The 16,450-nt window shown below is 42.9% G+C and overlaps 1 protein-coding gene across 5 annotated transcripts in view; it reads left to right on the top strand.

Annotated features, from left to right (window-relative positions):
* lats2 (large tumor suppressor kinase 2) overlaps positions 1-16,450 on the top strand; it is an 88,364-nt gene that overhangs the window by 59,880 nt on the left and 12,034 nt on the right. For 4 of the 5 annotated variants that reach the window (XM_078222109.1, XM_078222107.1, XM_078222110.1 and 1 more), the window contains exons 6-7: positions 5,232-5,414; positions 10,123-10,229. In XM_078222109.1, the coding sequence (XP_078078235.1) occupies positions 5,232-5,414; positions 10,123-10,229 (290 nt within the window). Of the gene's footprint in view, positions 1-5,231; positions 5,415-10,122; positions 10,230-14,363; positions 14,447-16,450 lie in introns of all 5 variants that reach the window. The other variant, XM_078222111.1, reaches the window with a different exon arrangement.

The following is a 16,450-nucleotide window of genomic DNA, read 5'->3' as shown; positions in this document are numbered from 1 at the left end:
GCATACCATATGCCTTCTTCACCACCTTCTCCACCTGTGTTGCCACCTTCAAGGATTTGTGGACTTGCACACCTAGGTCCCTCTGTGTTTCTATACTCCTGATGACTCTGCCATTTATTGTATAACTCCTCCCGACATTATTTCTTCCAAAATGCATCACTTCGCATTTATCCGGATTAAATTCCATCTGCCACCTCTCTGCCCAATTTTCCAGCCTATCTATATCCTGCTGTATTGCCCGACAATGCTCTTCGCTATCCGCAATTCCAGCCATCTTCGTGTCATCCGCAAACTTTCTGATTACACCAGTTACACCTTCTTCCAAATCATTTATATATATCACAAATAGCAGAGGTCCCAGTACAGAGCCCTGCGGAACACCACTGGTCACAGACCTCCAGCCGGAAAAAGACCCTTCGACCACTACCCTCTGTCTCCTATGGCCAAGCCAGTTCTCCACCCATCTAGCCACTTCTCCTTGTATCCCATGAGCCTTAACCTTCTTAACCAACCTGCCATGTGGGACTTTGTCAAATGCCTTACTGAAATCCATATAGACGACATCCACGGCCCTTCCTTCATCAACCGTTTTTGTCATTTCCTCAAAAAACTCCACCAAATTTGTAAGGCACGACCTCCCTCTTACAAAGCCATGCTGTCTGTCACTAATGAGATTGTTCCGTTCTAAATGCACATACATCCTGTCTCTAAGAATCCTCTCCAACAACTTCCCTACCACGGACGTCAAGCTCACCGGCCTATAATTTCCTGGGTTATCCCTGCTACCCTTCTTAAACAACGGGACCACATTCGCTATCCTCCAATCCTCAGGGACCTCACCCGTGTCCAAAGAAGCGACAAAGATTTCCGTCAGAGGCCCAGCAATTTCACCTCTCGTCTCCCTGAGCAGTCGAGGATAGATGCCATCAGGCCCTGGGGCTTTGTCAGTTTTAATGTTCCCTAAAAAACCGAACACTTCCTCTCTTGTAATGGAGATTTTCTCTAACGGGTCAACACCTCCCTCCGAGACACTCCCGGTTAACACGCCCCTCTCCTTCGTGAATACCGATGCAAAGTATTCATTTAGGATCTCCCCTATTCCCTTGGGATCTAAGCATAAATTCCCCTCCTTTGTCCCTGAGAGGTCCGATTTTCTCCCTGACAACTCTTTTGTTCCTAACGTATGAATAGAATGCCTTAGGATTCTCCTTAATCCTGCCTGCCAAGAACATCTCGTGACCTCTTTTTGCCCTTCTAACTCCCCGTTTGAGTTCTTTCCTACTCTCTCTGTATTCCTCCAGAGCTCCATCTGTTTTCAGTTGCCTGGACTTAACGTACGCCTCCCTTTTCATTTTAATCAGATCCTCAATTTCCCTGGTTATCCACGGCTCTCGAATCCTACCTTTCCTATCTTTCCTTTTTACAGGCACATGCCTATCCTGCAGCCTTATCAATAGTTCCTTAAAAGACTCCCACATGCCAGACGCGGACTTACCCTCGAACATCCTCTCCCAATCAACATCCACCAATTCTTGCCTAATCCGGCTATAGTCAGCCTTCCCCCAATTTAGCACCCTGCCCGTAGGACAGCACTCATCCTTGTCCATTACTATCCTGAAGTTAACAGAGTTGTGGTCACTATTTGCCACATGTTCCCCTACCGAAACTTTGACGACCTGACCGGGCTCATTTCCCAGAACTAGGTCCAGTATAGCCCCCTCTCTAGTCGGGCTATCTACATACTGTTCCAAAGAACCTTCCAGTACGCATTTTACAAATTCCTCCCCGTCCGGTCCCCCAGCTCTAAGCACTTTCCAGTCTGTGCCAGGGAAATTAAAGTCCCCCACTACAACAACCCTATGTTTTCTGCACCTATCCAGAATCTTCTGACATATCCTTTCCTCCACTTCCCATGGGCTGTTGGGTGGTCTGTAGTACACCCCCAGCATAGTGACTGCACCCTTCCTGTTTCTGAGTTCCACCCACAGCGACTCAGTACATGACCCCTCTAAGTTGTCTACCCTCTGCACCGCGGTAATATGCTCCTTAACTAATATCGCTACTCCCCCACCTTTTTTAGCTCCTCCTCTGTCTCGCCTAAAACACTTATACCCCGGAATATTCAGTTGCCAGTCCTGTCCTTCTTTTAACCAAGTTTCCGTCACCGCAACCACATCCAAATTCCGCACAAGCATTAAGGCCCTAAGTTCGTCTGTTTTACCCGTTACACTCCTCGCATTGAAGCAGATGCACTCCAGACCTCCAGGCCCAGTCAGGTCCTCCTCCTCCAGAGTGCTCCTCTTCTTAGCTAGCCTTGCCCTGGCCCCCAGCTCGACCCCAGCCTCAGTATTTACTGACCTCCTGTTTTGTTCCCCACCCCCCTGCCACACTAGTTTAAATCCTGCCGAAACACTCTAGCAAAACTCCCAGCCAGGATATTTGCTCCCTTCCAGTTAAGGTGTAACCCATCCTTTCTGTACAGTTGCCATCCTGACTTGAAGATTTCCCAGTTATCTATGAATTTAAAACCCTCCCTCTTGCACCAGTCCTTTAGCCACGCGTTCAGCTGTAGAATCTCCCTGTTCCGAGCCTCACTTGCACTCGGCACCGGGAGCAGTCCAGAGATTGCTACCCTGGAGGTCTTACTTTTTAGCCTAGCACCCAACTCCCTGAATTTCTCTCGTATGACCCCCCTGCTCTTCCTACCTACATCATTTCCCCCAATGTGTACAATCACATCCGTTTGACTACCTTCCTTTTTAAATATGCTTCCTACCCTCTCGGAGACATCCAGTACCCCGGCACCAGGGAGGCAGACTACCATCCTGGATTCTCGTTCAGTCCCACAGAAGCGCCTGTCCGTGCCTCTAACCATTGCGTCCCCCACAACTATCGCTCTCCTAAACCCCTTCTTTCCCTTCCGGACCCCTGAGCCTGTCTCCGTGGAGGCGATCTGGTCCTCGTGGCTTACTCCTGGAGGGTCATCCCCCTCCACAGAATCCAAAACAAGATACCTATTTTGGAGGGGGACAACCACAGGGGATCCCTCCACAGACTGCTCACTCCCTTCCCTTCTCCCATCTGTTGCCCATCCCTTTCTTTTATGGGAGACTGCCACTGGGGTACTTTCTGGCACATCACCCTTCTGACTATTACCCCTCCTAACTGTGACCCACGTGTCTTCCTTCCGAGACCCTGGTGTCACTACCTGACTATAACTTTTATCTATTACTCGCTCATTTTCCCTAACTAAACTGAGTTCATCGAGCCTCAGCTCCAGCTCCCTTACACGATCCTTCAGGAGATGCAGTTCCACACATCTGGCACAGATATGGACTTCCGGGAGGCAAGTTGTCTCCAGGAACTCCCACATCCCACACCGAATGCAGTATACTGGCCTCCCACTCATACCAGCCATGTCCTTTTTAGTTTTGGGGATAAAACAAAAAGGGGGTGTAACCGAAGAAAAACAAACAAACAACCTTCCTCGCCGAAGCCCTGTGAGCCAAAGCCCTTTTAGCTCTCACTCTGTCCCCTGCTCACTCCGCTGCCCGCTAACGACGCTGCCCGCTCAAAGGTGCGGCCTACTTTTAAACCCTCCAAAACCTTCTCAGGCTGCTGCTGGGCCTATTTCCTGTTTAGAAAAAAAACCCTCCGATTTTTTTCACTAATTTAACTGAAAAAACAATTAAATAAATTAGTGCACTCACAAGCTCCCTTACCCTCAGCCTGCTCCTGTGGAACAATGAGTGCCCAATATTCTTTTTAAATTTAAATAAGGCATCTCCTTCAGCACTCTTTCCAAACAGTGATTGTTTGACCATGCTCAGGCTCTTGCTGCATTGCGGAATGGGACATAGCTCCTGACCTTACTAAGATGAGCATCTTAGGAAATTCATGGGCCTATATCCTCTACAACCAATTTTCTGGGAAGTGGAAATTGTATTGTTAACCATGTGTTTCTGATATGAATGTATGCAATAACTCTGTGCTATATAACATGGTTACAATATTGGATTTGGTTTTTTTAAAATTCCATATCTTTCATACAATTCCACTCTAATGCAACACTTTAATATATATCTTGTTTTGAGGCTGTTAATTTTGTATTTCATTATCTAAAGGTTTATATCATGTGCCAGACATTTTAAACAGAAGATAGAATATGGCGTGATGAGGTTGATTTTGAGCCCGCACTCTCCATCTGTGGAAATGGAGGTATGTGCTCAAAATCCAGAAAACATGATTCACGCTGGTGAGTTTCCGAGTTCTGATCTTGCCGGCATCTCGCTGGTAGAGTGGCGTGGAACACGCCACAGGACCACAGAAAGCTCATTTTAATATATTAGCACGACATTAGCAAGCACTCTCTCCAGGACCTACCCCCTCACCAGATATTTGGCGAACTCTGGCGTGATGCAGACTGGCACCATTTACAACAGGTTCACCTAGAGGTAAATCTGTCATGGGGTTCTCCCTGGGGTCGCAAAGGTAACTATAGCCCTCACAGGAGATGGACATGGTCAGGCAGTGGCCTGGCAATGCCTCCTAGCACTACCCCTTGGCACTGCCAGGTTGGCACCATGCCAACCTGGCAGTGCCAAGGGGCAGGCCTCAGTGGGAGTTTCATAGTGGTGGGGGGGGGTGGATCATTCATTTAGATGCAGCGCTGGCCAAGCGCAGATGGAGGAACAGGGGATGCTGGCGATGGCCATTTGGAGGGTGGGCTGATGGAGGTGGGTGCACTGGGGAGGAGTGGATGAAAATTATTGTTGGGGGGGAGAAGGAGCCGATGATCGGGAGGGCGGGGGAAGGGGCCAATGATCTACGTGGTGCAGCGTGTTATAAGATCAGGAGAGAAAACCGACCAGTTTCTTGGGAGAGAAACATGCCGGTTTTCTTGTCGGAAATAACACCCTGCCATTTTTGGGTAACGTTTCGCCCACTGTAATAGACTTGAACACCTCTGCCATTTTGAAACTGTTAATTTTCCCACCTCAAAAATATCAGTGTAAATAATTATTTTGATTAATCCAATTTAGCACAGTTATTCACATCTGCATTCCGTCAAGAGACTTCAATTAACATAGTTTGATTGCAGGAGTTAAACATCTGGACTCAGGTTAATAAAAAAGAATCAGAACTATAAGCAAAATATTTTGCTGTAAAAGTTAGTTGTAGTGTGACAGGAGTTTTTGTTTAATTTGTTTTATTTCCCAATTTACAAAAAGGGAGCCATGCCAGACAGGACAGCATGGAGCCAAGTGATCTCTGGGGAGACTTGTCTGACTGTAAATGCGGCGACAGGTTAAAAACCCTTGAACAGAGGGCTGCCCGACAGCACCAAAGATGCCTAGCCCACTCGTTGGTTGGAACTCCAAACTATATCGCTCCTGAAGTTTTATTACGAAAAGGTTAGTGCCACAGGGTTTGTATGTTTTCAGTATATTTTGAAATAACTAAATGGCATTAAAGGTTATATAACCCTGGTACCAGGCAGGCAACGCAATCTTCAAATTCCCAGTTGTAGCTGCAGAGAACAGTACCTCTCCCCCAACTGCATTGTCCTCTGCAATTACTGCATTACTTTTCACTCCCTGCAACCACATGGTGCTGTGGTCAGTTTACCCATCTACCATACAGACTTTGCCTTCTTCCACACAAAGAACAAGAACCTCTCTGTTGGATAAGGACAAAGGCCAAGGCTGCTCCCACACTGCAACTGGGGTCTCTTTACTTGCCTGACCTGCAGTTGTGTCCTTCTATTCCTGACCATCTATATATGTTTAGCTTAAGAGTGTGACTGCCTTTTGGATCAGTGTTCAGGTAACTCCTCCCTTCCTGATGCCCCTTAATTGCTACAGCTCAGATTCCACCTGAACAACTCTGAGCTAAAGTTTCTTGAGACGCTGACACTTACTGCAGATGTGGTTGTCCAAGATTATGGTGTTATCTACTACTAGATGCTGCAACTGTCACATCGCCTATTCATTCTTTGTTCATTTAATTAATTAATTAAAGCGGAGTAATTAATCAACTTTTTTTCATTAAACTAATTGCTTCATCTAATTTAAATTGTAATTAGATTAAATTTAAATATTTACTTGTAGTCTGTCATCACTCCTTGGGCTGTGATGTTACTTGTAATTTTTCTACTGTTCTTTCCTAAATCTTGGCCTTTCCTTACATGTTTGGTATATTTGTGTACCTAAAGGATACTAAGTTCTTAATACTTGGATACATGAGAAACATAGCTCTGATTCCTTGACTTTTTCCAATCCTCACTCTACACTGAAAATTATACCACGTTTGGAGCTTTTTCTTCCCATTGCCAGGTATCAGGTGGCTGTTTTCTGACACTATTCCTTTTAAATCCCAGCTCTTTTCCTGCTGCACCCTGCCGCCGCCAATCCTTTTAAATCTTTCCATGTGCTTCTCCTCATCCCCTGAAGGAAGTGGTACAGTCTCATGGTATCAATTGCCCTCATGCAATTCTTATTGTAGAGATCTATACACTGAGTACAGGAACAGCACAACCAAACTAAATCTCATCCTTTTACTACACATGGATTGTCATCAGTAATGGCAATTGGTTGATTTCTTCCTGTCCTCTTCCTCCCCCCCCCCCCCCCCCACTCTGCTGCAACCCAGAGTGCTGAGACCAATTATAATACCCCTACATCAAGACAGCATTTATCCATAGTACTTAGCAAAACCAAGGTCACTTGGGCCAAGGAGAAACAATGGTTCACAAATAAAGATGGTCTAGGCTGTTGAAGGTATAGGTTATAGTACGCCATTGTTGTAGAACTTCTTCAGGATAATGTCTTGACCCATTCATGTTTGGGTGCTTCTTCAATGATTTTCAGTCAGAAAATCAAGAGAAGTACTATTTTCATGTTGAACTCCATTTTTAATTGCTAAAATAACAAAGCATTCCATGCCAGGACCTGGAAAACACCCAGGCTTCAGGTGGCAGGTAACTTTTACATCTTGTAAGTGTTGGGTGACCACCATTTCAAGTAAAAGAAAATCCAGCATTTTCTCTTCATCTTTGCTAAATTCTCAACCAGCAGCATCTTGAGAGTCACCATTGACCAGAGCTGAACTGGATCAGTCATGTCAACACTGTGACTACAAGAGCAAGGCAGAAGCTGAATAATCTGTCACGAGTGGCTTACTTTCTGACCTCTTAAAGCCCCTTCAGAATGCCTAAGTCAAAAGTGAAACCTAATATTTATCTGGATGCACTCAATTAGAAATAAAATGTGGCCTAAATTCCAGAAACCAAATAATTTGTTTAATTCTCTGCCATTCCAAGACTGCGGTCAATGCAATCAAGTATAGATTAGGTTTCAAATCTGAAATCTTTCAGCTCTTTGTGACTTCTTGACTCAAATGTCTTATAAAAAGGCATATGAAATGTCTAATCACCACACATTTCTTCTGTCCTATAGCTCTGGCATCGTACTCGGGGGTTTTCCCCAAAATTCAATGTACTTCAAGTGGACCCTGCATTATCTTGAACATACTCACTTGCAGCCTGATTTCTGCAATAGCTTTTCTTTGTACCATTGAACATTTTTAGGCCTTCTGTATTATTTTGAGTCATATATCCAAATTGGTTTCATTGACTTCTTTTACCTGTTTTTTCTATCTCTTTCATCCCTTCATTATCTTTCTTTTCATCTCTTAACATGTTACATAACTCTAAGCATAGGGGAAAACATCTGATCAGGTAAATGGAACAAATTTACCGACACTGAGGAGTATGAGTAATGACTAGGGTTAGTGACATTTTCACTTCCCTAATATTCAAAGCATAAAGAAAGAACTTGCATTTATATAAGGGTTGAGTGTAATTTCCAGCAGTGACGATTTGTATAACAGGATCTTTTATACACCTATACCAATCTTTGAGTCGATGCAGAAAAGAAGAATCTTGAAGATAAATACATGATAGGCTACATCTGTCCATCTCTCATCCTCCTGCGTCACCGACTGACTTTATAATACCAATGCTTTTCTGACTAGCCTCCCATCCTCTATAAACTTTAGCTCATCCAAAACTGCTTGTCTGTATCCTATCGAGCAATAAGTCCCATTCACCCCCCACTCTTATCCTTTGTGACCTACTATTGGTTTGTCTGTGTTTCTTAAACTTAAAATGCTTAATCTCATGTTTAAATGCCTTCATGGACTGTCCTCCTTTCTATTTCTGTATCCTCCTGCAGACCCTGCCCCTAACCTCTTGATTCCTTTGATTCTAGCCTCCTGTGTATCCTCTCGGCTGCTTCATTTACTCCATAATTTGCAGCTGTGCCTTCAGCAATCAAGGCCTCAAACTCTGGAATTTCCTCCCGATGCTTAACCACCACCCTCTTCTACTTTAAGACCCTCCTTAAAGCAGTAAAAATATTAAAAATACATATCAGAGCACCACCTACAGGACTAAGGGGGAATGCTGTTTCAATAAAATGTATGCTCATGGATTAAGTTTAATACATAACAGATGTTCAATCCATTGTCCCTGTGCCAGCGATTTGTTAGAAGAATTAAAAACTTATTCCATTGCCTCACTCCCTCTCCATAACACTGTAAAATTATTTACTTAAATAATTATCCAATTTTCTCTCAAAATGTGTTTCAACTACTCTCCACTGCAAAGTATTCAATGCTCCAATAACTTTCTGTGTAAACAAACTTTGCTATTCCTCCATCCTCACCCTTGTAATATCTTAATATTTATCTTTAATTTTAAATTGAAGAGACTCTCCCTTTCTCTCCTGAAGGTGCCTTGCGTCTTGCTAGGTATAGTCCAAGGGCACTAACTGCTCTTTGATATTTTGCTACATGTATGCTTCAGTAGTAAATCTCTTCAGTCTGATCGTGCTGGAAAGGACAAACAGTTGAGTCTGATCCCTTCTTTGAATGATGTTCACACATGCACATTTTCAGCAAAGATAGCTGGATAATGATCACGAGCAAGAACTTAATGGTCATTCTAATACAGGTGCATTGAGACTACTTGCAGTGGCCCTACCTTCAGGAATGCTGAGATCAGCTAATGCAACACCAGTTGGACCAAATGGCCTGTTTCTGTGCTCTATGTAATTTTTATGATCTGAGAGTCTGGAAACAAGGACTGAGGCCTGCTTGCTACATGTACAATTACATTTGGGTCTCTGCCAAGCAGAGATCCAGGGAAATATAAGGGGGCATGGTGACATCATTTTCAACTCATTGCCATAGTATTAATATGCCTGTTCCAGACACAAATGTGCTCTGCCTTGCCTTCCTCTCTAGAACTCTTCAGAGATGTTTATGAAGTACAAAGTACATGGGGAGCCAACATCATCAATCTCTGCCTCTTTTTCTTCTGGCTGGTGTCCAGAAAATGTGTATCTTATATATTGGGTGGTTAGTGTCTGAAACAAGCTGCCAGAAATAGTAGTAGAGGCGGGTACAATTTTGTCTTTTAAAAAGCATGTAGACAGTTACATGAGTACGATGGGTATAGAGGGATATGGGCCAAATGCGGGCAATTGGGATTAGCTTAGGGGTTTAAAAAAAAAGGGCGGCATGGACAAGTTGTGCCAAAGGGCCTGTTTCCATGCTGTAAACCTCTATGACTCTATCTCAAGTAAAATCCAGAGGAAAATAAACCTCATCTATCCATCTAGCCAGCCTTAAATTCAAAGCAAATGTTTTTTTGTCCACCATACTCTATTCTCTGACTGAGAGTCTAAGTAGGCAACCTGTTTCCACATTTCTGAAAACGTGATTATTTATTGATCTAAATTCTAACAGGAATCTGAGAACAGACATGGACCATACTTTATTATGTTTCTCTTGTTGTGCAGATAAATTGTGTATAACAAGTGGTGGTGGAGGAAACTATATCAAATAAATGAATATACATCACAATTATCATCTATAGGCAAATTTTGGTTACAGACCAATTCTATTAAATCTTATAAATAGAATTTACTGTCCAGAAACTGACCCAATTGGTCTGCGTCAGTTTTAGTCTAGAAGTTAATTGCTCTACTCCACTCTTAGTTACATACAAATCTTACTTGTATTTGAGGATTGTCTTAACTGATGCTGTCTTTCTTTCAGGATACAGTCAACTTTGTGATTGGTGGAGTGTGGGAGTTATACTCTTTGAGATGTTAGTGGGGCAGCCTCCTTTTCTTGCTCCAACTCCTGCAGAAACACAAATTAAGGTAGGTACCTGGAGTGATACATCATTACTGAAGTATGGTTCAGTAATTTAAGTATTCTTCTCAGTTCAGTACATCAGAATTGATATTAAGGTATGTACACATGGTACAGTCTCCCAAATGGTGTACTATATGAGAGAACGATAGCACAGTGGTAATGTTACTTGGCTAGTATTCCAGATGTCTGTCGAACCCTCCAGAGACATGAGTCAAAACCCACTGCATGTGGTCGGGGAATTTAAACTCAATTAAAAATGATCACAAAAACCCATCTGGTTCACTAAGTTGGTTCACTAATCCTTTCTGTCTGGCCACACACTCAACTGTCTCTGAAATGGTTTAGCAAGCCACTAAATTGTACCAAACTGCTACAGAGAAGTTGAATGAGAATGAAACTGAATGAATCTGATATTGACCTAGCTACTGGAAACAGCAAAGGCACATCCTACCCAATGAATGCTGTAAAGTTCTTCACACTTAACATCTGGGATTTTTGCCAAAATTGGGAGAGTCAGTCAACAGCCTGACATAGTCATACTCACCGAATAATATCTTACAGATAACCTCACAGACTGCTCCATTACCATCCCAGAAGTATGTCCTGTCCCATCAGCAGGACAGACCCACCAGAGGTATGGGTAGAGTGGTATACAGGTTGGATGGGGGAATTTAATGTTGATCACCAAGAGTGGTTAGTAAGCACGACTACTGGCTAAATCTTGAAAGGTACACCAACCAGACCGGATCTGTAGCAAGTGGTAAGAGAAGCAACAAAAAGGGAAAAACCTACTTGATTTCTTTCATCTACCTGTCGCCGATGCATCTGCCCATTTCAGTAATAGTAGGAGTGACTGTCATGTAGTCCTTATAGAAACAGATTCTCCTCTGAGGAAATTACCATTTGCTGTGTGGCACTACCACTTACACTAAATGGGACAAACTTCAAACAAGGGTTGGGTTGATTGGCCAGGTTCAAAATTGCCCCTTAGAGTCCTGAGATGCGTAGGTTAGAGGGATTAGTGGGTAAATATGTGGGGGTAGGGCCTGGGTGGGATTGTGGTCGGTGCAGACTCGATGGGCCGAATGGCCTCCTTCTGCACTGTAGGGTTTCTATGATTTCTAAGTTTAGCAGCTCAAAAATGGGAATCCATGAGGTGCTGTGGGCCATTAGCAACAGCAGAATTTTATTGAATCATATTTGGTAACCTCATGTCTTGGTATATCTTTCACACTACTACTACCATCAAGTCAGGGGACCAATTCTGGTTCAATGGGTCATGTAGGTGAGCATGCCAGGAGCAGCACCAGGCATATCTAAGAATGAGATGCCAAGTTGGTGAAGCAGCAACACAGGACTGCACGCGTACTAAACAGTGGAAGCAGCATGCTCTTGACATAATTAAGTGATCCTGGACCAATGGATCAGATCAAAGCTCTGCAGTTCTGCCACATCCAGTCATGAATGCTGGTGCACAATTAAACAACCAAGCACAAACATCCCGATCTTCAATGATGATGGAGCTCAGCTCGTCAGTACAAAAGACAAAGCTGAAGCATTTGCAACTATCTTCAGCCAGAAGTGCCAAGTAGATGATCCATCTCAGCTTCCTACTGTGGTTGCTAGCATAACAGATGCCAGTCTTCAGCCAATTCAGTTCACTCCAGATAATATCAAGGAACAGCTAAAATCCCAGTTATAGTAGTACTGAAGACTTTTTCTCTAGAACTAACCACATTCCTAGCCAAGTTGTTAACTACAGCTATAAAACTGACATCTACTTGGCAATGTGGAGAATTGCCTAGATATATCTGCCCACAAAAAGCAGGACAAATCCAATCTGACCAATTACTGCCTCTCCTGTCTACTCTCAATCATCAGCAAAGTGGTGGAAGCTGTTGTAGACAGGGCTGTCAAGCAGCACCTACTCACCAATAATCTGCTCACATTGCTCATTTCAGCCATGGCCATTTGGCTTCAGATCTCAATACATCCATGGCCTAAATATGGAGAAAAGAGTTGAATTCTAGAAGTGAGGTATCAATGACTGTGACCACCTTTGACATCAAGGCAACATTAGACTGAGGGAGGCATCAAAGAGCCCAAGCATAAACTGAAATCAGTGGAAATCATGGGAAGACTCTCCACAGGGTAGAGTAATACCTAGCAGAAAGGAAGATGGTTGTGGTTGTTGGAGGCCAATCATCTCAGTTCCAGGGCAGCAGTGCAGGAGTTCCTCAGGGTAGTGTCTAAGGTCCAAACATCTTCAGTTGCTTCATCAACTATAGTTGAGAAAGCCCACCAGTGCCTCTACTTTCTATTGAGACTAAGGAAATTTGGCATGTCCGCTACAACCCTCACGAACTTCTACAGATGCACCATAGAAAGCATTCTTTCCGGTTGTATCACGGCTTGGTATGGCTCCTGCCCTGTCCAAGACCGAAAGAAACTACAAAGGGTCATGAATGAAGCCCTGTCCATCAATCAAGCAGCCTCCCATTCATTGACACTGTCTGCATTTCCTCTGCCTCGGAAAAGCAGCCAGCATAATCAAGGACCCCACACATCCTGGACATACTCTTTTCCGTCTGGAAAAAGATACAAAAGTCTGAAATCACATACCAACCGACTCAAAAATAGCTTAATCCCTGCTGCCATCAGACTTTTGAATGGACCTACCTCACATTAAGTTGATCTTTCTCTACACCCTAGCTATGACTGTAACACTACATTCTGCACTCTCTCCTTTCCTTCCCTATGTGCGGTATGTTGTGGCTGTATAGCACACAAGAAACAATACTTTTCACTGTAATAATACATGTGACAATAATAAATCAACTCAAATCAAATCAAAAATCAATGACCATCCCTCCATCATCAATTCAGAAGTGGGGATATTAATTGATAATCAGAACTCCTCAGATTGTTATGACTTGGGATGGGAGGAATGCGCAGATTATCTAGTCCCATTACTCTGGAGGTTCCACCATTAGGTTAAAAGTTTAATTCAGGCACCAAAATGGCCAATTATCCACCTTCACCACCGTCAAACCCAGAATAAAGGAGACTTTAACCAGATTTCTTTCAATAAACGCAGATTGATTGATTTATCATGAAAGAAAAACTTATTTTAAAAAATAAGTTGAAAAAACTAGTCAGCATACAATTGTACACTGCAAGTATGACTATCATTCCTTTTTAAAATAACCCAGCATTCATACACCTAAAAGCAGACAAATAAAGGACAGGCAAATGGGTTTTCTGCAGAGATGGGCTTTCTAAACTCTCAAATTATTGTACAAGTGTTGCTCCTTCCTGTCTTCGGGTCTTTAAGCAGCAAGACCCGGAGAGAGGAAGGAGCGACACTCCGAAAGCTTATGCTACCAAATAAACCTGTTGGACTTTAACCTGGTGTTGTGGGACTTCTTACTATACTTTGTTACACACAAAGTAACTAATATTTGACCTACTCCATTATACATTCAAAAGGTATCAAAACTTCACAAAATAACCAAACTTGTGAATTGGCTTAGAGATACTTCCCATGATGAGGCAAACTGATCAGATTTCCTGCAGATGGGTTTTGCTCCCAGACTCGGGATTTGGCTTCTACAGTGTTTAATCCTGGGTTTTTGCTGCCGATATCTCTTTGTCTGTCTATATAGAGATCCTGCTGGTACTGATCATGTTTCCAGTTGCGTACTCCAAGGACAGGCATTAATCAATCACTGTCTTTTTGGTCACAAATACTGAGAGTCGTGCCTCTGTGAGAGGGTCGTAAGTCTCTCAGGAACATGACTCATAGGGATCTGTGTTCAACCACTGTCTGTTCAAGGCATAGGAACAGCCACTGTTCAAGCAATTCCTGTGTTTATTCCATAGCTGCACATCCTGCTCTTTGCTGCTCCCACAGTCCTTAGCCTGATACAGAGTTAGCTCTTTTAACCATCAGGCTTTGCTGGTGTCATCACTTTGGCTCTGACGAAGTGTTATCATGACTTGAAACGTTGGTTAATTCTCTCTATGCAGATGCAGTCAGACCTGCTGAGATTTTCCAGCATTTTCTGCTGTTGTTTCACTCTGCTGATGTCTTTATGACCGTTCAGGCTACAACTCAGATGGGGATTCTCTGGCTGCAGGTTGATGACCGCACACAGAATTTCAGGCAAAGCAGGCAGAGAACGAGTTAGGGCAGCCTTCCTTCTCGGCTTATTCTTCAAAAGTGAGTTCAAAAACAACAGGTTCAAATCTCAAAGGTCCTCTGTCAGTAAACCACCAGGCCTTTGCCTTTAAACATTTTTTCCAGACAATTAAAATAATTACAGTTCAATAAATAAACAGCTCTCCCCCTTCAAGGGCCATGCTGATCAGGTAGCTGAAATCATGTGATTTCCTGGAAAAGGCATGCATGTTAACAGCCCATGGTGAACTTATGACCTTTTAAAAAATTTGTGTCCAAATAATGCAGTGTCCTTCCAAATTTTAAAATAAAAATAGTTTGTAAAGATATGGTTTTCTCATATCTTTTCTATATTCATCAAAATGTTTAACAGCCAGTAGCAATCCTTGGGTTTCCTTTTCTACCATAGAGTATCTCTTTTGACGCCAATTAAATATTTTTAGAAAAGCACCCCACTGGCTTCTCCAAGCCTGATTCATTTTCTTGCAATGAGAATGCACACACATCCTCCCAAAGTCACTAGCAGCAATTGCCACTTTTAAGGGTTAATCAAAATTAGGCGTGGCTAACACAGGTTCATTAGTTAGGATCGCCTTCAGATTCTCAAAAGCTGTCTAGCACTCTCTTGACCATACCACCTTTGCTTCCTTTTGCAATAATTCTGTTAGTGGAGCATCTATTGTGCTGAAATTTGGCACAAACTTACAATTGAAGCCATGGATCCTAAAAATCTCATGATTTCCTGTTTAACTTTCGGCACAGGGAATTCCATTGAAGCCTGTACTTGCTCTGTACTTGGCAACACTTGCCCCTGCCCTGTGAAATGCCCTAGATAAGTTACTTATGCCTTTGCGAACTCACTCTTGGCAAGGTTTATTACTAGAACTGCCAACTATAATCATTTAAATAAGGCTTCCAATTGTTCTACATTACTTTTCCACATTTTGCTGTGAATTAATACATCATCCAAGTAAAGTACAGGCAGTCCCCAGGTTACGAACGAGTTCCGTTTTTAAGTCTATCTGTAAGTCGAATTTGTATGTAAGTCGGAACAGTTACGTACGGTTCACATCTAGTGTCAATTAGTCAAATGTTTGTCTTAGTATATTAGTATATATTTTACCTAAAACCTCTTAAATATAATAATACAGTAATAATAATAAATGGAAATGACACAAAACTTGGATTATTTTTATATTTATATATATATGTGTGTAGGTATAAAAAACATTAAAGTAATTTCTTAAAGTAAACATCAAGGGAGGCTTGAACAGAGCTTTTCTTTTTCTCATTATAAATGGCCTTGTAGCAGCTGAGGCCGTCGGTAACTATCCGGTAAACTTTGGTGAACCTCTGCATTAGGATCTTTGCCATCCCTGCTTCAATGAGACGAAAGGCTTCAGCTAACTCCTTCGTCAAAAACTTCTTGAGTTCTGGGGTTTCTAGGTCCCGGCCACCTTCCTCAAATGCTATCATCTGCTGCTCCAGCTCCATAAGGTCCTCATTGGTCAGTTCTTCGGCATGGGATTCAAGCAAGTCTAAGACATCGTCTTCATTGATGTCTAATTGCAGTTGATTATTACCAATATCAACCACAGCTTGCCTGGCTTTGGCGATGTCCTCAGCTGTAAACCCCTTAAAACGATGTGCGAATTGGGGGCACAATTTGTTCCACACTCCTTTCATGCTGGTTGCCTTCACTTCCTCCCAAGAATCTGCAATGTTTTTGATGCCATCGTAGATGTTGTAATTCCTCCAGAACTCCTTTAAGGTCATTGCATCATCTTGGGTAGCCCTGACTGCTTGTGAGAAGGTCCGGCGTAAATAGTAAGCCTTAAAGGAGGCTATGACCCCCTGATCCATTGGCTGAAGTAGTGATGTGGTGTTGGGTGGTAAAAAGACGACCTTTACATTGAGGTGAAGGTCATCTAAAGTGCTTGGATGTCCGGGGGTGTTGTCAAGCACAAGGAGAATTTTGAAAGGAATCTTCTTGGCCAAGCAATAACATTCAGCAGCAGGAACTAAATAGTTCAGGAACCAATCTTC

This window comes from Mustelus asterias, chromosome 10, assembly GCF_964213995.1.
Source record: "Mustelus asterias chromosome 10, sMusAst1.hap1.1, whole genome shotgun sequence".
In the NCBI taxonomy this organism is placed as follows: domain Eukaryota; kingdom Metazoa; phylum Chordata; class Chondrichthyes; order Carcharhiniformes; family Triakidae; genus Mustelus; species Mustelus asterias.
The sequence above is the reverse complement of the archived record's forward strand: the minus strand, read 5'-3'. Positions and strand labels throughout refer to the sequence as shown.